The sequence below is a fragment of the Alligator mississippiensis genome, chromosome 1 (genome assembly GCF_030867095.1).
Source record: "Alligator mississippiensis isolate rAllMis1 chromosome 1, rAllMis1, whole genome shotgun sequence".
Taxonomy (NCBI): domain Eukaryota; kingdom Metazoa; phylum Chordata; order Crocodylia; family Alligatoridae; genus Alligator; species Alligator mississippiensis.
Genome location: NC_081824.1, coordinates 77340676 through 77368648, shown reverse-complemented (window position 1 = coordinate 77368648; position 27973 = coordinate 77340676). Strand labels below are relative to the sequence as shown.

Below are 27973 nucleotides of genomic sequence, written 5' to 3'. Positions count from 1 at the left end.
ATTCTGAAACAGAAATAGAAATGTGCAGATTGGTTCAAGTTTTGTGGAAATGGTTTGTATTTTGGGATTGTTTCTGTCCTGAGATATTTTGCAGTCATAGATATTTCTGTGCTTGACTTCTACTCAAACTATAACAGTCACCTTCTACTGAGGGACAAGAGGGTCCATTTCTGTAAACAGATGATGTCTTCAGAGAATATAGTTAAACTCAGTTCAGTTGAAACAATATGCAGTGGTACAATAGAGCAAGAATGGAAAATAGAATAATTTGCATAACATAAGTAAAATCTGCAATGAAGCCTGTAGGTAGCACTATAGCTTTTTATGTTTAAGTAAAGTTGATGAAAGCTGTACTTTCTCTAAGCTTCTGTAATAGAGTATTTTCAGTGAGAAACACTGCAATGCATTCTTGGAAAGTGACACAAATTGTCAAGAACCAGGGAAAGAACTGGTTATTATGTGTAAAACTGTTACAACTTACTCTGTATGTTAGTGTTACATAGACATTCAGGCTGGAAGGGACCTCGGAAGATCATCAAGTCCAGCCCCAATGTTTGATTACTACATTACTGTCCATCTTATTACCTGACCTCTTGAGATGATTGGCAGTTACTTTCTCCACTGCCTTCAGGATTTCTATTTCATGCCAGTTCTTTCAGGGTTCTCTTCATGTCTTTGCAAATGGTTATTTCTTCAAGTTTACTTATGTAACTGGAAAGCTAGGAAAATTTTATTTTGCAGTACAGGTCTTCTGCCATGCCACTTTAACTTGGATGCAGGCTTTCATTACAAAGTTAGTTTGAGCTTTCCATACTTACATATTCATAAATGTCTTCAGGAATGATAAAGAGAATGTATAATTCACATTCTATAGAAAACCATTTTATTGAAACCACTCCACATGTTTTTTATGTAAGGCAAGAGAATTTCTGAATTGCCAGGTGTGGGGTTAAAATAAAACAAGTATATTTGAATATCATGTTTTTAAAAATTTCTCCTTAGTGTTCTTGAAGCTGAAAAGACATTGGTGCTTGCTGAGAAAGGTAGTCAAGAAGACGAGGATAATGAAGTGGAGTTACTGGTTGCAGGAAAGAAATTTCGTATCCTGGCAACAATGAATCCAGGTGGTGACTTTGGGAAAAAAGAGGTAACTGCTGAGGCTGCTTGAAATCTAATATACATTCTGAACATGTTAATTCATAGAATCATACAGATGTAGGGCTGGAAGGGACCTGTAGAGGTCACCTAGTCCAGCTTGCTGCTTGAGGCAGATCCAAACCATCCCATAGAAACCATAATATAAACTCTGCATAAGACTACCCTCAATCCTGATACAGCATAGACCAGTGGTCAGCAACTAGTGGATCTTGATCCACCGGTAGATCTCGGAGCCTCTTGGGGTCGATCTGAGCCTGGGGTGGGGGCTGAGTGCCCACGTGCGTGCATGCATGCATGCATGCACCCCAGCCCAGCATGTCAGTCCGTGAGGGAGGGAAGGGGCGGAGGCTAGATCAAGGCCCCTGTGGTGAGGGACAGCGCCACAGAGGCAGGAGCAGGGGTAAGTTGAGTGGGGCTGGGTGGGACTTAGCTTCTGGGGAGGTGCGTCACCAAATAATTTTTTCTCCCTCTGCCTCAATCTGCCCCCCTGCCCTTCTCTCCCTGCAGACTTACCTGCTGGGCAGGGGGGTGGAGGGGAGGTGGCAGTGGCCTACAGTAGATCTTGGGTTGCTTTTAAATGATAATCTCCTACTTAAAAAGGTTGGAGACCACTGACATAGACCTAACACCCTAACCTGTCACAGGTAAAGTAGGGGAACCACAGCAGCCAGTGTTCTGGTTCTAGATACTTTCCCTCTTTTTGGCAGCCCTTCAGGTTTTTTAAGACTGCTCCCATGTCCCCTCTTAGCCTTTTCCACAAGCTGAGCATGCCTAGCTCCTTCTGCTTCTTCTTGTAAGACTTGCCTTCCAAAACCTTGATCATCTTTGTTGCTCATCTCTGAATCTTCTCCATGTCCTTTTTAAAATGTGGAGCCCAGACTTGCACGCAGTATTCTAGGTGAGGTTTGACCAGAGCTGAGTAGAGAGGTACTATCATCTCCCTTGTCTTACACCCTAATGCTTCTATTGATGCAGCCCAAAACTGCATTTGCCCTTTGTGCAGCTGCATCACACTGCAGACTCATATTAAGTCTGCGGTCTTCTAAGACTGCCAAGTTCCTATCTCTAGTGCTGCCATTCAGCCAGGTGTCACCCATTTTTTAGTTGTGTTTTTGATTATTCTTCCTGCCGTGTAGCACCTTGCATTTATCCACATTGAACTTCATACTGTTAGCTCTAGCTCAGCTTTCCAATCTGAATTATGCTGTCACCCTCCAACGTTTTTGCAGTCTTTTCCCATTTTTGTCTGCAAACTTGCTCAAGAAACTTTCTATGCCAACATCCAAATAGTTGATAAACATTGCTTAGTGTAAAAATTTAGTGCCATAGAAACACAGTGAAACTGTGTTGTTATATGTATGTAATATACATTTGTTAGAAGTTCATACTGGAGTGGTTCATACTGGAGTCTGCTTAAGGCTCTGAAAAAAACCTCGGCTATCTTATGTTTCATCACTTGCAAGTACTATCATCTTAATAATGTATGTGAATGCTGAGCACAATGATAATAGGGAAAAACTCAAGCATTAAATCACATGAGCAGATATAATCTGAAAAATACTGCAACGATGACTTGTAACTCTTAGGAAAAAATATAGCCCCCATCCAATGCTGATTATAAGATGTATGTGGAGTAGTGTAAAATTGATATGACAGATGATACTTCAAACAAACTGACAACAGAAGTTGTCACATTGGGTTCTTCATTTAAAAAAAAAAATCTGGACAAGCATTCCAGTAAGACAGTTGGTTCTTATTAATTTAAAACTATAGTTCTCAAATAACCAATTAAGTTATCCAAAAGCTGTCTTTAAAGCTCCCTAAGGAAAGTCAGGTCTCTAGACTAATTTTTGTTTACTCCCAAAGAAAGGGGAGTATTCAATAAAGAAAAGTCGGTCATTTTGAATGTGCTGACAAATCCACCAGAAGGACCTGTGTTAAACCATCAATGCAGAGGCAATTCTCCTTTAATTCATTTTAATCCAGCCTGAAGAAGAGAGAAGTTAAGAGAGTTTCAGGTCAATCCTGGATGTAGATGGAAGTCTCCTTTTCCAAGAGCAAGGGGTCTGCTGACTTGCATGGCTCTTGTTTGATATGCTTCATCTCCAAGGTTTTGCTAGCTAACTCAACTCAGTTTCTTCTTTCAGTCTTTTAGAAATAGCAGCTGCTTGTTTCTTTTGAGCACACAATAGAAGATCCTAAAACCTGCATTTTCTCATTCTAATGTTAGTTATAAACACCCTTGGTAGCAGTAAGTTATTTTGAAAAGGGATTAGCTTATTGTTGTAATGATTCATGAGCTCCAGATCTATTAACCTATAAATGTTTAATTTCACCTGTAGGTAACATATGTTTGTAGTAGCCATAATGAAAATTGATTGGCTATACATTTGTTTGTTTGCAGCTTTCTCCTGCACTGCGAAACAGATTTACAGAGATATGGTGTCCACAGAGCAACAGTCGTGATGATTTAATACAGATCGTAAAGCACAATCTTCAACCAGGACTTTCTCTGCATAGAATAAACCAGCAAAGTAAGAATAAATGGGTGGGTGGGGTATGATTCAAACACCAAGCCTGGATATTGATGTAGTTTTGCCAAGGATTCATGTTATGACATCCCTAATTTCCATAAATGTGTATCTGCAGGCTGACTTCATGATAGGCATTGGCCTCTGTTCTTCCTTTCATAAATGTCACTTTCATATGACAGATGAGAAGTTAATAGCAAAGCAATGTCAAGCTCTTCTTTCCTAGCAGCTGAACAGTGCCTGTCTCATTAAAAGCTTACTTTGTTTTCCACGTAATTGAGGGTCCAAATCCATAATTTATATTTCTTGCACTGGCAAGAATGGCAAGCTAAATGCATTACTTGAATTGCTGTAAATATTAACTGGTCTGCAGTGCAGTCTGTAATGTTACAGGTAGTGGGTTCCTCCTTCCTCCATTGCCTTGGAAAGTAGACAGGATAACTGGTTCCATCCATAGTTTCCTCATTCAGCTGCTTCTCCCTGTGCTGTTTCAGTTTGATTACTGCCTCACTCAAATGCACAGCAAGGGAGGTGACTTCCATGTCCATCCAGTGAATGATAAAGGCAAGGTTGGGAGGTGAGCCTCCTGCAGGCATATACTTTGCTGTAGTCTTAAGCCTTTTTTTTTAACACCTGCACTTATTGACAGAAAACTGGGTAGTCTGCTTAGACACTGGTGCCACTTTCTTGAGATGAGATGAAACTAGCTCTTCAGCTTCACTGAAGGGGGAAGAAGGTTTACTCATGGTGGCAGAAGCTCTCTCAAATGTTGCAGGAGAGAAACACTTGTGATACCTTGACAGACAAAAAGCAGCCGTTATACTACAAAGAGAAGCTCATCTATGTGAAAAGCCAGCTCACTCCACAGGAGCCTCGAGAAACTAATGAAGAAGAGTCCCCAGATTTCCATACAGTAAAAGGATCTGAATGGCAGATGCCCTTTACTTGGCTATACAGCATTTGATTGGCTCAAGGAGTCACTCCTGCCTGCTACATCTTACCCTTCGTTATCCAAACATTTAATCTTGACCGGCCTTTAACCTCTGTTATCGAAACCTTGAAGGAGCTTTCAGGGGCTTGGTTTACTTCCATGTCTTCTGATTCTTCACTCTGGAGGTCAGCAGCCCACAGAGCAAATCCAGCTTGTGGTGTCTTTGCATTTGCCCTGCAGAGTCATGGCTTCGGTGGCATGCAGCAGTGGGGGTTCTGCCCACGTTCCACCACACAGCAGTTGAGTGCTGAGTGTCTTGGAGGAGGAGCTGTCCCTATGTTGTGCTGCAGTCAGTTGCCTGGGAGCTTTGGCAGAAGGGAAACTCCCTGCATCCTGCCTTAGTTGGTCATCATGGGCTCTAGAAAAGAAGGGTGCCTCTGCACTATGCTACTCTGCAGCTTGTTAGCAGGGAGAAGTGGTGGAGGCATCCAGGTCCTAGTGCATGCCCACCTACCTCAGATTCAAGCTGGGTCATTGCATCCCCCTACTCTAGGCCTCCAGTGCTATCTCTTCCCTTGAGTTTTCATGGCTGTCCCAGGGCATCACAGCTCCAAAGGAGGGACAGGTGAGAGCTTGACTGCCAGGCCCCATTAGGAAGTTGTTGGGAATCTTGATAATTTTTACTGAGGCATTCATGGGGGATTTTAAGAATTCTTTCTCAGTCCAGCTAATCCTGGACACAGCATAAGACTTAAGGGGTAAAGGATTATTTTTTTTAGGAATGGGAGTAATTATTTCTTTTGTTGTCTAAAAGTAAACTCAAGCCTTTCTTCTCATCCTCTAAACAGGGGCCCACAGGTTTAGGACTGCCATTGGGACTGTCCTCTGTTCATGCTTTCCTTGTTAGGAATGTTATTTCTCTGTCTCTTGGGTAATTTTAAACTTGGATGGAAAGACATTTTCAATTCTTGAATCTTCTTAAGCTTCTAAGGCTAGCTTCACTTTCCCTGCATTTGTCAGGAAGGCCTTTTTGTCACTGGAAACTGATTTTCATCCCTAAGTGACCAGATTTATGAAGGAATTTACTTCATATTCTTTGAAAACTCAGAAAAGAAGGAATTAGTTATTTTTGGCTTTGCTTTATGAAAACCATTTCATAACCTCAGATGTAAAATGGCATCCTTCATATTCACTTGCTAGTCATGGATCAGATTAGTTTCAGCTGGTTTCTGGGTGTTCTGCTCAAAAGATAATAACAAATGCTAAGAATAAATAAATGAATAAAAGTTTGATAGGTCAGAGATTCATTAACAGAATTGAAGGCAAGAAAAGACCCTGCTGATCATGAAATCTGACCTCTGCAATGCAACACAAGCCATAAAGCCTACCTGCAAAATTCTTCATTAAAGCCATAACTCTCTTTGAACTTGAATCTTTTAAAGTAGGTGAAGTTCTTCAATTCAGTTAGAAAATTTCTTTCTGCAGATAGACTAGTCCAATAATACTGCATAATTAAAATTACAATGACAATGACAGTATCAGTTGTCTTGCATGTTAAAAACCACTTTTCTCTGAATAATGAATTCAGTCATCGGTTTTCAACGTAAAATTGTGAATACTCTTAAAGAAAATTATTGCCTTGTTTTATTGAAGAGACAGTGATCCCTGGAACTAAATGGTTGGAGATGTTTCCTCTGGCATCTCTAAACTAATAAATAGTAGATGCCAGGGAGGGTATTGAATAGGAGATTGATCACTCCTTGAGCAGTGGTTTTCAACCTGTGGTCCACAGACTCTAAGGGGGTCTGTGAAAGATGACTACAATAAATCAAAAATGTGTGAATACCCACACTTAGAATTTATAGGGGTCCACACCTCCATTTAAAATTTTAAAATGAAAAAAGTTAAAAACCACTGCTGTAGGGATATCCACTTCTATGCTCTGCTTGTATAGTATCCACTTCTTCTGCTATCAGAAACAGGGTACTGGGCTAGATGGACCATTGTTCTGACCCAGTATAGCACTTAAAGACATCAGAAATTAAAGAGACTTAAGAACGATCTCCCTTGTATCATTCATATAATGCATATAATCATTGCAGTGGTGGAGGGGGGGTTGATGGACATTTTTAAAGTATGCTTTGTTGAGAAATATAAATGTTTGGTTTTCCTCCTTAAAAGCACTGTCGTTCAATACAAATATTTTAAAAAGTTCAAAGATTTTATATTTTTTCTTTACATTATGAAAATCCCTATTCTTGTTCTACAGCGAAGTCTGGGAGGTGACCTATAACATCTAGTTGACAATTGCACAATATTTTTTATGTTTTTAGAGGCAGACATAGCTGAGCTCATGATGGACTTCATTGAATGGCTGACTAACCAAGAATTTGGCCGCCAGTTTATTCTCAGTGTACGGGATGTCTTATCATGGGTTAATTTCATGAATGTCATGGTAGAAGATGGAGTGTCAGAATTGTCTGAGGAGTACATTTTTGACATTTCTCCAGTGACATCTTTTGTCCATGCTGCATGCTTGGTGTATATTGATGCCATTGGTTCAGGTAGGTCTTCAGTATTGAAGAATGGATTAGTATATTAAAAAATTTTCCCGTTCCCCCTCCCCCGCTCCCTCTCTTTATTTTGCTATTGTATGGCCCTCTGTGTGTATAAAGGTGTAATGGGATCTAATACACAATTTACACAATTGCCTCTCCTGTCATGCTACACAGGAGGCGTGATTGTGGGATCCCATATTAGATCCCATTGCACTTTACTGTTGGAGCAGGGGAAGTCTGATCCCGGGCTCTCTCTGCACCAGCAAGAAACAAGCTCCTGTGTCTATGAGCCCCACACATCTCAGCTGAGGGTCTCCCAGCTGCAAGAGCACCTCATACACCCCCAGAGCTGGAGGATCACTGCTACAGTGATCTGTCCTCCTCAGAGGTGCGGGAAACCCTGCAATCCTCTGGCTCTGGGAATTTCCTGCACTCCTGGGGTGACGGATCACCCCTGCAGCAATCCTTTTGCTTTAGGGGTTTCAGCACCCTGGAGCCCTAGGGATCGTGGCAACCATGATCCCTAGGGCTTGGGGGTTTTATGCTGGGCATGGTGGACTCCTGTGGCTGAGAGCTCTATCAACTGACGAGGCTCCCAGCCGCAAGGCAGACAGTGCTACAGGTGCAAATTAGAGCTCAGTAGCAACCAGCTAGAAAGTTAGTACACACATTTGAGGGCTAACTTTATAGCTGGCTGGAGCTTTTTATTGTGTGATAGGTAATTGCACAATTAAGTAGTTAATTGCCCAATACCTGTGACACGTAGACGGGATCTATGTAACAGATACCACAGTATTTAAGTGACCAAGTTCCAAAGATGTGGTCATCAAACCCCTACCTCCCAAAGCCTGAAGACTTTACATCAACTTAAGTTTTATTTGATGCAGTTCCCTGCTCACCTAAAAGTTCTGCTTCTGTCTTATTCTTGTCAGTGCTGTGCCTGTCATCATGGACATCTACCACTTCAGCTCTGCTAGAATCCTCAACCCTGGCATTTCCCTGCTTTGCTTCTGTTGGGGTCTAGATCTGATAGGCATGTCCACAACATATCTAATGTGTCCTTGTGGGATTGGGAGTGTACACAAAATAGAACAGTGCTTGGCTGTTTCCATTAAAAACATGGTTCAGTTCTAGTTCTTCCACAGGCACCTCAGCTGCTTGTCAGTGTGTCTCTTTTCTTCCTACATTGGTTTGTGGGTCACATTGTCCCCTTTCTCCTGCTTCTTCTCTAGACTGTGTGCCTACTCCCACTTGTCTTTCTCATGGTGTCTTCTCCATAAAATTAAGCCTGAAACTAAAATCTGCTCAGAAAATTTCAGCCCAAGTTAGTTTTGTGAAGTTATGAACAGTTGAAAGTAGGGTCTTACAGTGGGAAGTGTTAGTCTGCCTTAATAATAGGTACTGCCAACAGCTGTAGGCTGAAAGTAAACACCACTTTTTCTGATTTTTAATGCATCCTGCAGTAAATTTTGCTCTGTGATATTTTTAAATGTTTCATGCTCTGTGAAAATCAACATTAGTTCACCAAGAAACATGTTCCATGTGTATGTATCCATGTACTTTGTGCACAAACTGAAATGATTGTATCTAGCTATACGTGTAAAGTTTACTTTACTTTTGCATTCTTTAAATGTAGGTATATCCTGCTCAGCTCATACTGCCTTGTCAGCACGTGAAAAGTGTCTGAAATTTTTACATCAGAAGCTTTGCAGAGTTGTTGAGCTTACAGAACATCAGAAGAATGACCTGAGGATTTATGACAGAATGAAGGAGAAGGAATTTGTATGGATTGATAATTTCGTAGGAATACATCCGTTTTTTATACCAAGAGGCAAGACGTTTTTGGCAGGCATTGATGTCAAGTTTGTTGGTTGTTTTTTCGGGGGGCGGGGGAGGAGTTTAATGGCTTACCAAGTACTAACCCATAACAAAGGCACTATGACTATAATTTAGAAAGTGTTGTAAAATCTGTAATAGCATCCTCTTGTCTTTTTATAAAATTAGTGCAAATCCTCAAACATACCTAAATTTTTCACTCGTTTTTAGATGCATCTAGAAAGCAACCATTTTTTCAGTCATTTGTTTATTGCCTTCAGACTTATTTCAGTGCATCCCTTGTTAATCAACTCACTTCAGTTTTGGGAAGCAATACTTTTATGCTTTTCACATTCAGATCACCCACTACCATCTGTCCTTGAGCAGAGCTTATTTAACTGTAGAGGCTGGAAAAAGCAATCCAATAGCCAGCCTGAGGAATCACTGGATGGTAGGGGTGGAAGCTGACTACAAGGGTCATTTGAGGTTCATCCTGCAAAATGTAGGATGAACTATTCCTAAACCATCCCAAATGTACCTTTTCTTGACAATCTCTAATCGACAGAATTGTACAATTTCACTAGAGAATTTGTTCCATTGGCCTCCTGTTCTTACAGTTAAGAAGCTCTTTTGGTTTTGGTTTTCATTTTTGGTATTTTTTTGTTCGTTTTTATTTGTTTTGAGATTAATCTAAATCTGCTTTCCTGTAGTTTAAATCCATTGCTTTGTTTGCTGCCCTCTGCAATAGGTTAGATTATTTACTCATCCACCAATTCCCACAGACTTGATATGGCCTTTGGAAAAACCACGCACTGTCTCCAGACAGATTAGCTCAGAAAAAAGGATGGGATTTTTTTTTCATAGGAAATCAGTTTTACGGTCTATAAAGCCAAGGAAGTGACTCATCTCTCAAAAATTAGAAATGCTCTTTTATTAGTGAAATTAGTGTGATATCTTGATGAGCTGATATCACACTAGTGATACAGAGTGATAGAAAGTGTGGAGCTTTCTGTTGGGCAACAAACTTGATGCTTTTTCCTGGTTGTGTGGAATAATAAAAAAAAAGAAAGTATATCCATGATAGGGCATGTAATTTCAACTTTTGCTCCACATACTGGCAGCGTGTGAAAAATGAACAAATTTTCCTATAACATGCGTTGCCACTCCTTTAAGGTTATACCTTCAAAAACCTGCCTCTTGTTTCCACCCGCAGCTAGGTGTAGGCTCAGAAGAGAATTGATCAGTTTGATTTTCATTCCCTTACCTCCATTGTGGTTTATTCCCATATCCAAACCCACTGTAGAGTCAATGTTCAGACATGAGCAGGTATGCAAACTTAAGCATAAGCAAGTAGCTTGTTCAGTTGAGACCCAACTGAAAATAAAGCCCCAGATATATCTGCTTGATCCGTTTTTTCTTAATGATAAATACTGGATATTTAAATGAGTTGCAGGTCTGTATTCTATCACTTGCTGTAATAGGGTGAAAAGTTAGTTGACAGACTGAAAACCTGGTCCTTAATACTCTATAATATTTCTGCTTGTAATTTTTTACATATTTTTTTTTCTTTCTCCATGTTTTAGACCCTGGCCTTCAGAGGAACAGTGTTACAGATTATGCTTTAAATGCAGGAACTACAGCAATGAATGCACAAAGGGTGTTAAGAGCCTTGCACCTAAACAAACCTATTCTCCTGGAGGGGTCACCAGGTGTGGGCAAGACCAGTTTAGTCGCAGCACTGGCAAATGCTTCAGGAAATTGCCTTGTTCGAATCAACCTGTCTGAACAAACGGTAGAGTAGAATGTTATCACCCTAACTACATTTTTCAGTGTGTGTGTATAAAATAATAGTTTCTACAAAAGTATCAATACTCGGATGCTGAGTTGTAAGTGTTGAGCTTTCTGCCATACTGCCCTCAGCACCCTTTCCTCCATGCTCCCTCTAGCACTACACACCCCTTCCCTGTGCTCCCTCTGCACTGTACCGCCCTACCCCTGCTTCATGTGCCCCCTACCTGCTGCATGACTGATCCAGCCTGGCCCCTTCTGGAGGCACAGCAGCTGCTTGCTTGGCCCATATTCAGACGTAAGAGGAGGGCTTTTTGCCCAGCGCTGAATGAGGGGAAAAAAACCTTATCTTAGATTTGAGTAAATATGGTAGTTTTTGAAATGTGGTGCCACTCAATTCACAGCAGAAGTTATGGAGGGGTGGCTTAAGTCTAAAAGGGTCGACAAACACTGTTCTAGATCAAATTGTGTGCACATCTTCATAGATTCTGAGTTTATCTTGGCTCCTGCTCAGTTGCTTGAAAGACTTAAGGGAGTTTCTTTTCTTCTTTTTAGTGTGGACACCCACCACACTTACATGAGAACATTCTCAATTTACCCTGCTGGAATATTGGAGTGGACACATTGTCACAAACCTGTCCACAGGGTATCCTCAAAGGCCCACGTTTTCCACCACTGTCCTGCTGCTTGTCCCAAGAAACAGACTAAGGTTTGACCTGGGATAACTCTTTATCCTTGCAACACTCAGCTCCACTGCCTTATACTAGGCCTGTGCAACGCCTCAGTCCCTGATTCGATTTGGCGGAGATTCGGTGGCCAAATCTCCAAATTTGAATTGAGTTGGGAGACCCTTTAATCTCTCTGAATTGAATCGGAACCCTCCAGATCAATTTGGAGAGATTCAAACTTAGACACAGATTTAAATGTTTTTTCTACATACCTCAAGGTACCAGGTGGCTTGTGAACGCTGAGCTGGTGGGGTGGATGGAGCATCGCACAGGTGTGTGGGGGGGGGGCTCCCCAGCATGCTCAGCAGCAAACCTGGAAGTGGACCAGCATTCCAGTCCACTTCTGGGCCCGCCAGAGAGTGAGCCGTCTTGGCTCGGCCACTGGTGTGTCCTGGGTCTGGGGGGACACCTGGGGGTCCCCCTGCAGCTGACCGCCAAGCCGGGGGGGGCCAGTGTGCTTGGCAGCAACCCTAGAAGTGGACTAGAAGTACTTACTTCCGGGTTCACCGCCAGGTTCACTCCGGGTTCACCACTTCTGGGTTCACCGCCGAGCGTGCGGGGGGCCCCCAAATGCTCCTGTGGGGGACGCTCCATCTGCCTCAGCATTGCAGTGTTCACGAGCCATGCCTGGTACCTCGAGGTATGTAGAAAAAACATTTAAAGGTGTGTCTATGTCCGAATCACTGATTCTCTGAATCAGCATCTTCTCAAAGCAGGACCAGTCCCAACTAGATCATTCCAGCTGAGGCTTTGTCTACCCAGGTCTTAACATCCTCTAAAGATGGAAATTCCACAACCTCTCTGGGTGCTTTACTGCTGTCCTGGTAAGAGGGGGGGTTTCCGTAATATCTAACCTAAACTTCCTTTGCTGCAACTTGAGACTCTTGCTCCTTGGTCTGTCGTCTGCCACCATGGAGAACAGTCTAGATCCATCCTCTTTGGAACCCCACTTCAGGTAGTTGAAGGCTGCTATTAAATCCCTGCTCAGTCTTCTCTTCTCTAAACTAAATAAGCCCAGTTTCCTCAGCTTCTCCTCAGAAGTCATGTACCCCAGCCCACTAACCATTTGCTGAGGGATCTGGGACTCTTCAGCCTGAAAAAGAGAAGGCTGAGACAGGACTTGGTAGCAGCTTAGTGCTACATCAGGGGGATACATCAAGGGCTCTGTGAACAACTGTTCACCAGGGCACCCTTGGGGAAAACCAGAAGTAAAGGCCACAAACTCCTGGAAGACTGTTTCAGGCTCAACATTAGAAAAAACTTTTTCACAGTCAGTGTCCAGACTGTGGAATAAGCTCCCTTCAGAGGTGGTGCAATCGCCTACCCTGGAAATCTTCTTCAAGAGGATACTGGACAGTTGGTCATCTTGCTGGGGTCATCTAACCCCAGTTTTCTTTCCTGCCTGGTGCAGGGGGCTGGATCCCATGATATTCTGAGGTGCCTTCCAGCCTTACAATCTATGAATCCTTTTCCTTAAATATGCATCCCTCAGTTCTTTTCACTATACCATATCCAAAATCACAAAGGTGCATACAGATAGTGTAAATAAGCCATGCAGTGAGTGATAAAAGCAAAATGAATACATCATAACCTTAGCTTTTTGGTGAGACCACACATGCCATATCTGTATAACAAACTCAAGAAAACATTCATGACACCCCACGAACACCCCAAAATGTGTTGGGGTATGATGCGCAGGATTTACTTAAGAGAAAATGCTGTTCTCCAATGTAAAGTTACCTCTGATAAACTATTTAAATTTACTTTGGAGAGCGCTGCTCTGGTATATGTGTTGTGTGTCCCCTATCATTGTGAGTTTCATTCCAGGGTAGCTATTTGCTCAGGGCAAACTAACTCCCCTATTATCTAGTCATAGGGCCTACTGCCAGCAGCCAGCATCACAGAGTTAATTGTGTCTTTGTTCCTCCAGGGTAAAAATGTTGAGTGAGTGACTCCAGAGTAAACATGTAATCTGTCTACACCCTTTGTTGAATGCACTAATGGGTAACTGGAAGCCAAACATAGAAAACTCAGAATATGTTTTATATGTCACAACTCTTAAAGTAAAGAATGTTGTTAACTTTAAAAATAAAGCAAGCCAAGGTCAGCAACAGGCTGTTAGGGATTTTGTGTAGTTTCACAGATCTTTGCTTTTTTTCCTCTATTTCCAAAGGACATAACAGACTTGTTTGGCACAGACTTGCCTGTAGAAGGTGGAAAGGGAGGAGAATTTGCTTGGCGAGATGGGCCTCTGCTTGCAGCATTGAAGGCCGGACACTGGATTGTGCTAGATGAGGTGAGTGCACATCTGGCATACAATCAATATAGAGCATTTAGAAGAAGAAAAACATTGTGATTTGTGGGCTTTTGTGCAAACTTTTCACAAGTGTCTAAATGACTTGGGAGCCCAAGGCTAAGTTTACGTTTGAAAGCTTGTTACCGTAGTTGTGCCTGTTAGGAGTGAAAAAAGTCACACCTCTAATCAGTATAGCTGTACAGCAGAATGCGGATGCAGTTATATTGATGAAAAACTCCTGCTGCATCTCCAAGTGGGATATACTGGTACAGCAGTACTTGAAAACCCTGTTAAGCATAGACAAAGCCCTACATTCTTGATAAAGGGCTTCAGAGATCTAGCCTACAGAGCCATTGGTGCTGCCTGCAGGTGTTAGTATGGACCTGTACACTGCCTGCAGCACGTGCCAGATTGATTCAGGTCAGTGTATGGTGCTTCATGCGGTATAGAGTGTTGGTCAGTGGGCTTGATCTGACCTGTGGACTGGCACTGTGCTACTCATCCAGCAGTCTGTTTGGGACCCAGGACCACCCCAAATGGAGGAAGAGTCTGCTGCAGGGATCTCAGTACTTTGAAGTCTCATGACAACAACAGGAGATGGAAAAGTGGGAGCGGAAGCCAAATTAAGCATGTTGCGGACCAAATTGAGAAGCCAGTGCCACACACCCCACATGGAAACATGTCTGAGCTGCAGTAGAGTCAGTCAATCCCAGATAGGGCTATCAGCCATTTTCAGATACACAGATGAGACAGTCATGGAAGACAATCATCCTCAACTGTGTGAGGGATTCCTGAAGAAGACTCATCCAGGTTGAGTTTGGCACCCTTGTTCTCAATTCAGAAGTAATGTAGACATTCAAAAGTTTTAAGTCCAGTGACTTAAAATAGGACTCCCAAGCTCTGATAGTTATTTAAGATTTTGGATTCAAAGTTATTTAGGCACTTTGGAAAAGTTTATCCTTAAACTCTGAATGCAGTATTTTATTTTTTAAAAATAGCAAAGATCAGGTTTCTCCTGGAGATCTTGAGTATAATTGTGCTGAGTATGAAGTCTTATATTCTCTGTTGTAAAACCACCAGTTTAAAATACTTGTGTAACTTAAACATCTCTGTTAACTTTCATAGCTTAACAAAAATTTAACCTGCAGACTTAGGAGAAGCATAAAAATTAGCCCAAAAGAAACAATGAGTGCACAAAGGACGGATTTTTATAATGAAATGATGCTGTGATACCCTATTGACACCATGGTGGAAGAACTGAAATAGAAAAAGAAAAATTCTTAGTTACAGCTCCAGCTGCTGTCCTGCCATAATACAGAACAATGGCTGGAGATAGTTTCAGAAACTTTTTCTGAATGGGAACAGAGGATTAGAATCTTACCTTTGTATAAATTATAGCCAGTTAAAGTAGAGGTCATGGGAGGTGCTATTTTTATGGATATTATTATTAATTTTTTAAATTTCTTTTCTCAAATAGCTGAATCTGGCTTCCCAGTCTATATTAGAAGGACTGAATGCCTGCTTTGACCATCGGGCAGAGATTTACATCCCAGAATTGGGGATGAGTTTTCATGTGCAACATAAGAAGACAAAGATCTTTGGATGCCAGAATCCATACCGACAGGGGGGTGGACGAAAGGGTTTGCCCAAATCTTTCCTCAATAGATTTACACAGGCAAGTCATCAGTTTATTTCAAGCTGTGCCACCATCCTGTTTTTATTTTTGTAATGATTTAAGCAATAATACACTGTTATCAATTTTATTAGGTATATATTGATCCACTTTCAGCTGCAGATATGGAGTTCATTGGGAACACCCTGTTTCCTGCCATTGACAAAAATACCATTGATAAAATGGTTGCCTTCAATAACAAGGTAAATATTTTGATTCATCTTTAAATCTGAATTAATGCCTGTGTTGATAGAATGCATGAAGGCAGAATGAGCGAATGAGAGGGCCTTTTAAAAACAAAAATATGTGTAGCTTAGAGAGATTTTGCAGAGAAGTTGCGAGAGACAAAATATATAAAGGAGGAAGTAGAACACAGATCAGGAAACTGGGAGGGGAAAGTCAGTAAATTCAGAAAGTAACAGAGGAAAGAGTATGCTATATTTCAGTGCAGGAAAACAAAGCAGACCAAACATAAAGGAAAAATGTCTAAGAAAGAAAAGATGTAATGATAACAGTCAGCCAAATGCCAGCAGGCATCATGTTACCATTATTCAGCATATGTATTTAGGTCTTTTTATCATCTTTTTGCAGTTTGTCTAATGCTATTTGACAAATGCACTAATATCATTGCTAGATCAGACACTCATGGAATAGGTTAATCCTGCTAGAATTTGTTAAATATATTCAGTGATTTTCTCTGAAATCCACTTAGCCCTCAAAGTGATGACACCTGAAGAAAAAAATTCACAGTTACTTAGGTATGACAATTAAGGTAGGAGTGGGATAACATACAACTTTTTGTGACCTTCAAATAGCAGGTCAGGTTTGAGCCATTTCCTTTAAGGTGGGAGGGGGCTAGTCAGCTTAATTGTAAAGCTATTTGTCTAGTAAAAATTTTCAAAATGTAGGACCATTCTATTAAGCTTGTCAGCATTGTTCCCCAATTCCTGATTTCTTGGAAATAGGTTTTTACTGATTATATTTATACAGTTCATAGATGTTATAACTGGTTCTTAGAGACCAACTAAGAATCCTCCTCCCTTAATCCACCCTCCTCCAGCTTGGTGCTATGCAGAGCCGTAGGCATCTCTGTCTACAGACGGAAAAACACCATAGAGATACCACAGACCTAAGAATAAGAATAGTACATACAAGCCAAATGAACAGTATGATTTTATGTTAATGTTAATACAGTTCTATGATTAAGCTAAACAAAAAAAAACCCCCACCTCAACATGTAAATGTTTTTTGATTGTATTGAGACAGTAGAAAGATCTTGATGTGCTGGTAGACAAAGGAGATAAAACCTCACCTCTTCTCTGTCTTAAGTTTGGGAAAAAATGGGTTCTGGAAACTCAGAATTTAATTTGGCAGATACTAACTTTCACTGAGCATAGATTATCCTAGAACTGTTAAAGCAGAGTAAATAACCTGAGTTGTAAAGTTTCATGAGGGTGTGCAGGGTATTTTCAACATATTTAGAAGTTGATTGATTGCAGTCGAAGAGAAGACTTTAATAGACTCATCCTTTATGGTAATAAATTCAGAGGTACTCAAAATACAAAATTCAGTATATTTTGAGGAAGGCCTGCAATAAAGTCTAATTTACGGTGCATCACTGCATAAGTGTGCCCATTTGGGGATTCAATATTATTTCTCTATATAAGCATCCAGAGCCATATATAATATGGTAACAGGTTTTTCCCCTAAATCTAAAGTCTGTTATAAATGTGCAAATTAATTTTAATTCAGGTGAGTCAAAGTAAATTTTGAAGACTTTTTAAAGCCCTCCAAAGAGCCATTAGGGTTACACTGGTAAACTAAAATCCGATTTCGGAACTACCAATGAAGCCATTTCCTAAGTGAGATCATGTTAGTTGTACAGGTGCTCCTCACTTAACGTCATCCCAGTTGATGTTGTTTCATTACTACGTCGCTGATCTATTAGAGAACATACTCGTTTAAAGTCGGGCAATGTTCAGTTATAACGTTGTTTGATTGCCGCCTGCTAGTAGGTAACTACTATGAAGTAATTGGATTTGCTTAACCTTGTTTCGCTTAAAGTTGCATTTTTCAAGAACGTAACTACGACGTTAAGCAAGGAGTAACTGTATCTGAGGAGACTAAGGGTAAGAAGCATGCCTAGTTTCTCAGCTGTATATTCCACCAAACTTAAATCTGTGGCAGTCACTGTAAGAAATTAGAAGTAGATGAACCATAATAGTGCTTGGAAAATGTTTTGAAAAATAATGCTTGGAAAAATATAACACCTTATAGCTGAGCCTCTGTAACGGTTTTGTCTGTTTACTCTAAATGGAAGTTCAACCACTGTATGTTTTATCCATATTTAAAATTATAGAGATTTAGGTCCACTATGCCATTGCAAAGAGTGGACAGATGTGGTTACATTGGTTCAGCCAACAGTCTCTAGTGGCTTCTACGAAGTTACACTGAGTATGTGTATGGAAAAATAGTTGACTCGGAAAGCCAAGAAAGGTATTAAGAAAGAAACTAAAACATGTTTTATCCTTTACGTAGAATATTGTACAGAGGGGTCTTGCTGAAATATCATTATTGGAGTCCAAAATAAAAAGGAAGAAAAAGATGAAAATGTCTAAGGTGTTAGGGAGTTGATATTTAGTAGGTAAGCCATCCTTCATGTTTGGCAGGCTGAATTTGATAGCAGCAGCCCCAAGCAACTCCTTGACAGTGGCAGCAGACTCTTAATGCCTTCCAGTGTCCTCTGCATTAGGTATGGGATACCTATTGCCAGAAGCCCATAAGAAATGTTTTAAGATGCATGTGCAAGTGGAATTATTTTTTTTTTTTATTATTTTTTTTTTTACAACTGCTACTTTTTCTAGGTTGATCAAGAAGTCATGGTTGAAAAAAAATGGGGACAGAAAGGAGGACCCTGGGAATTTAACTTGCGTGATTTTTTCCGCTGGTGTCAGTTGATGCTTGTCGATCAATCACCCGGATGTTACGATCCAGCCCAACATGTATTTTTGGTTTATGGTGAAAGAATGAGAACCAAAGAGGATAAAGAGAAGGTGAGCTATACATTTTCTTTCCCTGCCCCCTCATTGTTGTGCAATGTTCTTAAGAACGCATGTATAAATGTAAAAATATTTTACAGCATAACTATAGACATTGCTGTAGCACAAAAAATAATGCAAAAGAAAAAAAAACAACTGTGTCAATCATCCCCAACATGGGCCTCTTTCTACTTCCCTTTTTAAAATACCTATTGCTTTCGTAGCTGTTGGCACAAAAACATAGTAATGCACAAACAAACCTAGGTGAGTGCAGCAACAAAGAACTTGAGTGAGGTTTGGAGATGAACTGTTACATTTCAGTATTTCTGCAGAGTGTATGTGTGGTTGTGGGGACAAAGGAGTCTCAGCTGAGGGATGGCTTGAAGGAGGAAGAGAGTGAGAGAACTAGTATTTAATAGGAGTTGTTTTATTTCTGCAGTTGAGCGAATGAAAATAATGCCATTAATTATTTGCAGCACTGCAGGATTCTATTTGTGCTCATTTGTTTCTGATCTTTCAGATGTTTAGTTTTTAATTTACGTGTAGTTTGTATAATATTTCTCCTTTTCAATAGTTCATCACATCACCTAGTTCTCCCTCCGTAGTGTTCTGTTGAATCTTACCCTGCCTTTCATTCTACCATTCCTTAAGCCTGGAATAGGCTCCTTTTCTAGTTTGCCAACCAAACTCACTTCTTCAAGTCCCTTCTAAAACTTATTTATTTTGATTACCTGTCCATCTTTAAGACTCATCCTGCTTTTGTGTTGCCTAATTTGTTCATTTTTTGCAGTTTAAATGTATAATTGAATTGAAAATCAAACTCTAAATCTATGTTATGTGCCAAATATAAGCAGTAACTTTTTCCTTAAGTTTCACTTTCCTTCCCTGCATCTGTGTTCTACATGCTGTATCAGAAGAGCACTTTATCAAATGTCATCTTTACCTGTTGTTGTTTCTGATCATGTCATGGAAGATAAAGTTTGCTAACTTAACAAATACTTGTAGATTGTTGACACTCACAGTTATAGCTGCTGTACTTCATTGTTGGATTTCTGGACAACAAAGCAAAGCTCTTTTAGGATAATTCAGAGCAAATATTCCTTTAGAATGAGAAGATTATAACTTACATGTTGTAGAAACCTAGACTGATTAATCTCTTTTTTTCTTTATAATTTTTTTTTCTCCCTGTTTAGGTCATTTCCATATTCAAGGAAACTTTTGGCCACAATTCTAGTCCATATGTAGGGACCAGACAGCTTCACATTACTCCTTATAATGTTCAGGTAAGATGAGAGAAGAAAAAAACATATCTTCTGATTTATCACCTTAAACGTGACATTCTTTTCTCCCTCTCTCACCGTGAGCCCACTGATGCATTTTTGTTAATTCTGTTTTAGATTGGGTATTCAGTTCTCTCCCGTGGCAACTCTGTTCCTCACCCTGGCAGAAATCTATCACTTCTTCATCATTCTCTGCAGTCCCTTGAATCCATAATGAAATGTGTACATATGAGCTGGATGGTAATATTGGTAGGTCCTGCAGCTGTCGGCAAGACCAGTCTCATTGAACTTCTGGCCCATCTGACAGGTCATCGATTAAAAATTTTGGGTATGAACAGTGCTATGGATACAACTGAACTCTTAGGTGCATTTGAGCAGGTAAATTATATTTTTGAGGTGGCTGCTATAAAATAATCAATCCAACTGGTTTTTAATCATTTAATAGAATCATCAGTACTATTATTAATATAGTAACTGCTGTTGCAGGTTGATATCATTCGGCCATGGCAATCCCTACTAGAGAAAGTGGAGAGTACTGTGAGTACGCTAATAAGGGATAGTCTGCTGCTTGCCGAAATCTGTGCAGATGATGCTGAAGTTGCGTTGCGAGCTTGGAGCAGCTTCGTCCTCAACTTCAAACCCAAATCCCTGGGTGATGGGAATAAAACTATAACAACTGAAGTAGTGAGCAAACTAGAGGGAATGTTATCACTTATCCAGCGACTAAACAATAAAATAAACTCTTACTCCAAGGCAGGTATGTACAGAGGTGATTTGGAAGCAAAGTTCTGAAAACTGTTTCAGTGTGAAAGTTCCTGAAGCAAGTTGTATAGCTAAAGAAATGTTGAGAGTGTTGGGTTTTTTTATAAGTTTTTCCAGAAATCATTTTAAGATCAGTGCTATTACCTAAATCCATGTGTTTAACACAGTTGTTTATTTTTTTAAAGCCTGCTTTAACTAGGGTGTTTCCAAACTTAATGTCTTGTGCCAATTTATTATGGTTGTGCTCAGGAATCAGAATCGGCTTTACTCTGATGTTTATATTACAAATACAGAGTGAGGCAGTTCATGACTGTCGGGACCCAGGGCAGCCGGCCAGCAGCTCTCCCTGACTCCCACCCGGGCAGATAAGGGTCCGGGGCCTTAGAAGCTGTCAGGCGGGTACTTGTGACGCTTGGAGTGGAATTAATTAGGCAGATGCTTAGCGGTTGCAAAGCAAGATTATTTACTCACGCCGTCAAGGTGGTGAATAGCGGAGGTCAGAGATACTTGGTTAGTTACAGCTTAAGGTTCGTAGGTCATAGGTCGGTCTGCATAAGAGTTCTTTGGTCGGGCAGATAAACGGAGAAAAAGTCGGGCCAGCAGGTCGTTGATTTACGTCTGATTAGGTCAAGACGGGGGAGACTGACAAGCGATCAATTTGTCAGTTATTTTCACGCATATGTTCAGAGGTTTTTTCAGGTGTGTGCGCGGAGGTCTCCTGTTCTTCACGGAAGTGAAGACGGGTTTCATTTGTGTAATGGCCAATTGCTTTTCGCCACGTCATAAATTTAATTAGAATCGCCAATTACCTAGCGGTCTTCACTAGGGTATTATCTCACAGGGTTACTCCCTATTTTCTCTGACCAGTTATAATGATTTATGTACAGCACAGAAGGCTAAGTTCTATCTCTGTTAGTGTCGCAGTTATAAATTTCTTTTTGACATGCGCAGCAAAAAAGTGGTTACTATCGTTATTGTTAACCCTTAGTTAACCTAGTGCAGAAAAAAAACTGTTTTGAATGGTTTTACTTGTTTGTGACATGGGCACTACTTAATTTGGTTGTGACAATGACCAAAGCTTAAAATCCCATGGCTCCTGGACTACAGTTTGCATGGCATGTGGGTAGACTCCTAAAATAAAAGCAGTTTCAGTAACTGAAGCCATTACTATAAGATTTTTTTCTGTTCCAGAATTTTCACGAATGATGGAAGAATTTTGGCATTTCAAGCTGCAGCATGTTCAGTCTGTGGATGGTCGCAGTCATGGCACTTTTGAGTGGGTTGATGGAATGTTGGTTCAGGCCTTGCGGTCCGGTGACTGGCTTTTAATGGACAATGTTAACTTCTGCAAGTAAGAAATATGATGGTTCCACTTCTGTGGTGAACAGATCTCTCTCCCCACCTCCCCTGTTCATTTTGACTCCCCCTTACTCTTTCAAATATACTTTTCAAACTGGTAAATATCCATTCTGATAGCAATATGTCGTTGTAAGACTTCCTTTCTCGTGTCCTTGCAACAAGGTATTTAGCATAATTTGCAGATTCATTAAAATCTGACAGGCCCTGCTGTGAGCGCTTCTGCTTTAGCCTCAAACTTGCAAACTCTGGGCTGTCAAATGTGTGCCTTAGCACCTGCCCAGTCTCCACTGTAAGGATAATTAAACAGCTGAAGGTGAAGAGGGGACTCTTCCTTCTAAAAATACTTAAAGTAGACGTGGTTTCTGTTATCATTGTCTTCGGTTATCTCTTCAGCTCTTTATTTATGGTTCGTTCCATTTTGATTTAATATGATTTACTTTGGTATGAAGGGAGGACTTGCAACTCACAGAAACTTTTTTCTTTAATACAGTCCTTCAGTCCTGGACCGCTTAAATGCTTTGCTTGAACCTGGAGGAATCCTTACCATGAGTGAGAGAGGTGTGATAGATGGCTCCACCCCTACAATAGCTCCTCATCCCAACTTCAGGTGCTCAGTTTCTGTACATTTGTGAAGCTGCTTTGTTTTTGCACTGACCTTGAGAGATGAATGATATTGACAGTAGGTAAGATTGTGTTATTCCAGGCAGACTTTCTTAGTTTCCCCTTGCACAGCATGGCCTGTCTTTGATGACCAGAGTAGAGAAAGCAGTGCTGGTTTAAGTGCCAGTTTAGGAATTGGGACCTCTGGGTTCAAATTGCTGCTCTTTCACAGACTCTGATAGTGACAGGCCATTTAGCATCTCTTTGCTTTGGATGATCCACCTGCATAATGGTTCCCTGTCTCTCAGGAGTGCTGTGAGGACAAACGCTTTAAAGGCTGTGATGTGCTCACATCCTATGGGATGGGTAGGGAATCTGAGCACTAGAGATGAATAAGTATCTGGGTAAGTATCCCTCGGTCAGGGTACTGTATGTTTACTGCTAAACAAAATATATATATATATATATATATATATATATATATATTGGCACAGCCCTTGAGTAGTGTAACCCTTCTACTGGGCACCACTAGGCAACTGGATACCATTCAGCTGGTTTCAAATTTTGGGATACCAGTACATTTTTGCTGTGGCTTGAGCCTCCATCCAGAATTCTGGGATCACTGAGTTTGGTTGAAGTGTTCCCCATAAACAAAACCTCCTCCTTGCAAGCAGTATAAACACAGAGGACAGATTTATTACAGAAAACAAAGGAAAACAGCAATTTAAAACGCTACCAACTACAAAGTACAGTCTCTAATACAGTATGAAGTATAGTTTGCACCCCTTCTGGGGAGACTTCACCCATGCCCAGGTTGTCTGAGATGTGGGGGCTCACCCAAGGTTTAGTTCCAGGGGCCTATGCCCCTATGCCTGCTACTCAGCAAGAGAGTCCTATAAGCTGTTCCTTGGATTTCACGGACTCTTGGGGAGCTGCTAGTAAGCACAGGTCCTTCTGCAGTGCAAGGGGCGCCTCATTGCTTCCTGGGAATCTGTAGAGCAGCGATCTCCACTTGCATATGGTGGCTTTGGAGGGTGACCACACCCTAAAATTCCTACTCTCAAATTCCACAGCTTCTGCTGGAGCAAAAACTTCCAAAGGACTCAAAAGAAGGGGAGCCAGGCCTATCTTGATTCCTGGGCCTGAACTGCAGATGGGCTCAGACACCCAGCTAGGCTAAGATGCAACAGGGACCAGGCTCCAAATCCTGACCCATGCTTTACCTGGCTGTAATCCTGGTTGTTTGCTCCAGGATACCCCTCAGCAAAAGAAAGGGAGAGGAGAAGATTCCCAGACTCAGACTCTCTCACTCCCTTGTACTGAGAGTTCCCCTTCACCTTGTTTCTCCTTCTGGGGCCCTCCCTGAGATTCCCCTTAGCCCACCAGCTGCTTCTTCCTATGTACCTGGTGTGACATCACCCCAAGTATCCAATTAGGGGTCACCAGGCTTCTAGTTTTCTTCCTCTTAACCAATTAATTTGAAAAAAGAGCACTGCCCAGTTAGCCAGTTAGGGTAGGAGTCTAATTTCCCTGGCTTATAGGACAAGAAGCCAGGTTTCTTGCTTAGAGTAAACAGAAGGGTGGGTTTTAGACAAAAGATGTAAATAAATGAGCTTTCCTGCCTCTGTTCTAGCACGTTTCTCATCAGGTTAAGAAACAGACAAGATACAGCAGAGCAAATATGTATTAAAGCTGGTCATATTCAAGCTAAAACAATATTTTACAGCTGCATAAAATTAGAATACTTTGCAGTACAGAATGCTTATACATTTTGTGTGTGTGATATACAGTAGCATTTGTGGGTCATTTTCAAGGAGGGAATTTAAGCATTGCTGTACCTAATCCCTACATTTTTATATTTATTGAGACAATACTTTTGGTTCACTATTTCCTTGGCTTATTCCAACTGCAGGTGTTGGAAAAGAAGTTAAAATGTTTCTTTCGGGTGGCTGAGGTTCTTTAACATGTGTTCTATCATTTAAAACTATTTCTAAGCCTTCTGATGAGGAAAAGTCATCTCCCGTGTTAAAAGGAAAGGAGATGAACCAAAGAAACCGAAGTTGCAGCACTTTTTGAAGGGTGGAGAAACTAGTGCTGTATAAGACACTTTTATCAGGCCTCGACTATACTGTGTATGAGAATAAGCTACCCACACCTCTGCTCTAATTCAGTGTAGATAGGCCATAAGTCACCTTCTTTCTTTGCCAGATGCTCCCTTCTCCCCTCTCCCCGTTTGCGACAGGGTCAGGAAATGAGTTTGAGAGGTGACATTTCCCTTGTAACAGGGTTCTTGGTTGTAGCCGTGCTGGTCTGACATGGGTAGGCAAGCTTCTTTGGGTAGATGTGATATCTTTTATTAAACCAACTTAGTTATTGGAAAAAATTCTTCGCAAGCTTTTGGGAACAAGCACCCTTCTTCAGGCATAGGGAGACTCCCCATGCCTGAAAAAAGGGTGCTTGTGCCCAAAAGCTCGCAAATAACTTTTTCTCCAACTACTGAGTTGGTCTAATAAAAGATATCACATCTACCCAAAGAAGCTTGCCTAGTTCCCTTGTAAGACCCTGGGTGAAATCTGGGATCATGATTCAGTTCCTTTTAGCCAAGGTCTCTTTATTCACTTTATTCTGACTGTTGCCTTAACAGCCATACCCAGGTACCTAATGGCACAATGCGAACCCAGGATTATCACAGTTGATTTTCTGTGGCTTCCAAGGTGTATTCAGCTCTGAGTAACCTTCCAATGCAAAAGTGCCTGTGTTTAGACTAAGGAACCAGGGCTTGTGGTAGAGACACCTTTTATTTGCCCAACTAGATTTTTTACAAAAAAAGTTCTTTAATTGCAAGCTTTCAGGTACAAACACCCTTCATCAGGCATCAGAGAAAAGATTGTAAAAGTTATCCTGGGTAGAAATGAAAGTTCATATTTCGTAGGATTTCACAGAGGAGTCAATAGATGGAAAACTCCTCTGGGCAGGCAGTTCTTAGCTGGTAAGGTGTCTCAGCCCTCTTGTGAGGCTAGATTAGACTCTCTTGTGTGTTTAGACTAGAAATTTACAGTCTTATGCTACTATTTGAATTGGGCAGAACCTGAATCAGTGTAGTAAGTATAAATTACTTGTGACCCCAGAAAGATTTTCTTGTGTTCCTAGGTCTCCTTTATATGGAACTAGTTAGGCTTATTAATACCTTTTTCTAAATGGCAGAATAGACTAGGGTATTTTACATAATTAAGCCAAATAGTTTAAAGGGATTATAACTAACACTTTCTGAAATTCTGATGTACACTTACACAAATAAAACTCACCATGAGCTCACTGGGACAAAGGTCCTTCATAGTCCACCCTTTATGAAAGTGATTTAAAGGGATGACTTTATACACAGTGGCACGCTGTATGAACAGTCATACCTTATGTTTTAGTAGTCTCTTGTAACTGTTTAACAGGCTTTTCCTTTCAATGGATCCTATTCATGGGGAAATATCCAGAGCCATGAGGAATCGTGGGATAGAGATTTACATTCCAGGGGAGAGCGATTGGAATGTATTGGATCAGCTAGACCTGAAGTTATTGTTGCATGAATTAGGCTTAGTGGGAGATAGCATCTGTGATGCACTTCTGACAGTTCATTCAGAAACTAAAGAGATGATAGCAGGTAAGAAAAACTTTCTTCCTTTTTTGGTAATTAATACTTACCAGAGCAGTAAATATCTTGTCTGGCCTTTGGCCTGACTCTGAATATTAAGTCTGAAATATCTTTTAGTATTACATACCCTATTAGAAACAAAGACAGAAGTCTCCAGTACAGTCAGGTTTAATCATAGAATCATAGAAAAGTAAGAACCTGCAGAGGTCATCTACTCCAACCCCCCACCAGACACAGGATCAGCCCTATCCAAACCATCCTATATAAATCCTTGTCTAACCTATTAGCAAAACTACATGGTTAACCCTGACACAAAACCCCAAGGAATAACACTTGCTACAAGTAAAGCCAGAGGACAGCAGAGGTCAGTGTCCTGCTGCTGCTAAGGTTATTAAAATATGCTTGCAATACCCAAGGAAGAGAGCCATGCTCCACTACAAGGGAAGGCAAAAATCTGTGCATATCTGACTATGGGGTAAAATCCATCCTGACCCTAAATATGGTTGTCAGCATGGATCTGACTGGAGGGCCAGGTCCCTTTAGCCAAGAACCTCTTGGTTTAAGTCCCAGCAGGAGCATTGGCATACCCCAGTCAAAATCCCCAGGTTTGGGTGCAGCCAACATCCAGTGCTGCTGTGGAAGGTGAAAAAAAATGACACACAGAAACAGGAGGAGGAAAAAAAATTCCTTCTTAGCCCCATATGGCAACAAGTATGGTCCAAAAGCATGGGAAATATTCATAGTAGAACACAGGCATAGCTACTCTGAAATCATCTATGACCGATGCCTGTCCAGCCTCCTCTTGAACACCGCCAATGCTGGAAATCCCACAGCTTCCCTAGGCGTCTGTTCCATTGCCCCACTGTTCTAAAAGTGAAGAATTTTTTCCGGATATCCAATCTAAACCTGCTTTGCTGCAACTTTAAGCCTTGGGTTCATGTCCTGCTCTCTGCAGCAAGAGAGAAAAAGGTGCTTTCCATCTTCTTTATGGCAGCCCTTTAGCTATTTCTTTAATTTCTGCTTCTCAGTGACTGACCCTAGATCATAAAGCCAGAGAGAAGAGGTCCCCACCTGTTTGATATCTTTTGACATTTAATATGAGCTGCACTATGGTCCCCAGCTCAGGGGAGAGATAGGCTTAAATTATTTTGTTTGAAAATTATACCCAAGAAGACTTGCACAAAGTCATGGGGTTTTTTTACTGCCAGGCTCTGGAATGGGCTCCCAAGGGAGGTGGTACTCTCTCCTACTGTGGGGGTCTTCAAGAGGAGGCTGGACAGATATTTGTCTGGGGTGATATGACCCCGGCACCCATTCCTGCCCGGGGCAGGGGGTCAGACCTGATGGTCTATTTAAGTCGCTTCTGACCCTAAGCACTATGATGCTGTGTGTACCACTCATGCCCAATGGCAAAACTTTCAGAAGTGGCTAGCATCTGGCACAGACTCCAGCTTGAATCTGATACGTGTCCTCTTGTACTAAAGTAAAGTTCTCCCACATACCATATCAGTAACACACCTGTCACATCAAGACATTCAACAAACTGATTTTGTAAGAGGGAGCATAAGTATAATTTGGTAAAGAACCAGGCCCATTAACACTGTCTAGACAGAGATTTCTTCACGTAATTTTGAAAAACCCCTTGTATAGTTGACTCTTAGGAGGAGACATCTGAAAAAATCTGGAAATTTGACGTCTGTACTCAACTTACCACTTGATGTTTTGTCCTATGCAAGTCACTGAAAGAGCAGATTCAACTTAAATTCCAGTCAGTATTTTCCAGTCAGTATATGTATAACAATGATGTTATAAAG

At 41.0% G+C, this 27973-nt stretch overlaps 1 protein-coding gene across 4 annotated transcripts in view; it reads left to right on the top strand.

Annotated features, from left to right (window-relative positions):
• The window catches only part of MDN1 (midasin AAA ATPase 1), a 154197-nt gene that overhangs the window by 53608 nt on the left and 72616 nt on the right, over window positions 1-27973 (top strand). For all 4 annotated transcript variants that reach the window (XM_059732015.1, XM_059732018.1, XM_059732014.1 and 1 more), the window contains exons 32-46: window positions 1003-1147; window positions 3563-3692; window positions 6954-7184; window positions 8815-9009; window positions 10577-10785; window positions 13683-13805; window positions 15283-15480; window positions 15573-15680; window positions 18342-18530; window positions 19709-19798; window positions 19913-20173; window positions 20282-20552; window positions 21749-21908; window positions 22407-22523; window positions 25960-26168. In XM_059732015.1, the coding sequence (XP_059587998.1) occupies window positions 1003-1147; window positions 3563-3692; window positions 6954-7184; window positions 8815-9009; window positions 10577-10785; window positions 13683-13805; window positions 15283-15480; window positions 15573-15680; window positions 18342-18530; window positions 19709-19798; window positions 19913-20173; window positions 20282-20552; window positions 21749-21908; window positions 22407-22523; window positions 25960-26168 (2636 nt within the window). The remainder of the gene's footprint in view (window positions 1-1002; window positions 1148-3562; window positions 3693-6953; window positions 7185-8814; window positions 9010-10576; window positions 10786-13682; window positions 13806-15282; window positions 15481-15572; window positions 15681-18341; window positions 18531-19708; window positions 19799-19912; window positions 20174-20281; window positions 20553-21748; window positions 21909-22406; window positions 22524-25959; window positions 26169-27973) is intronic.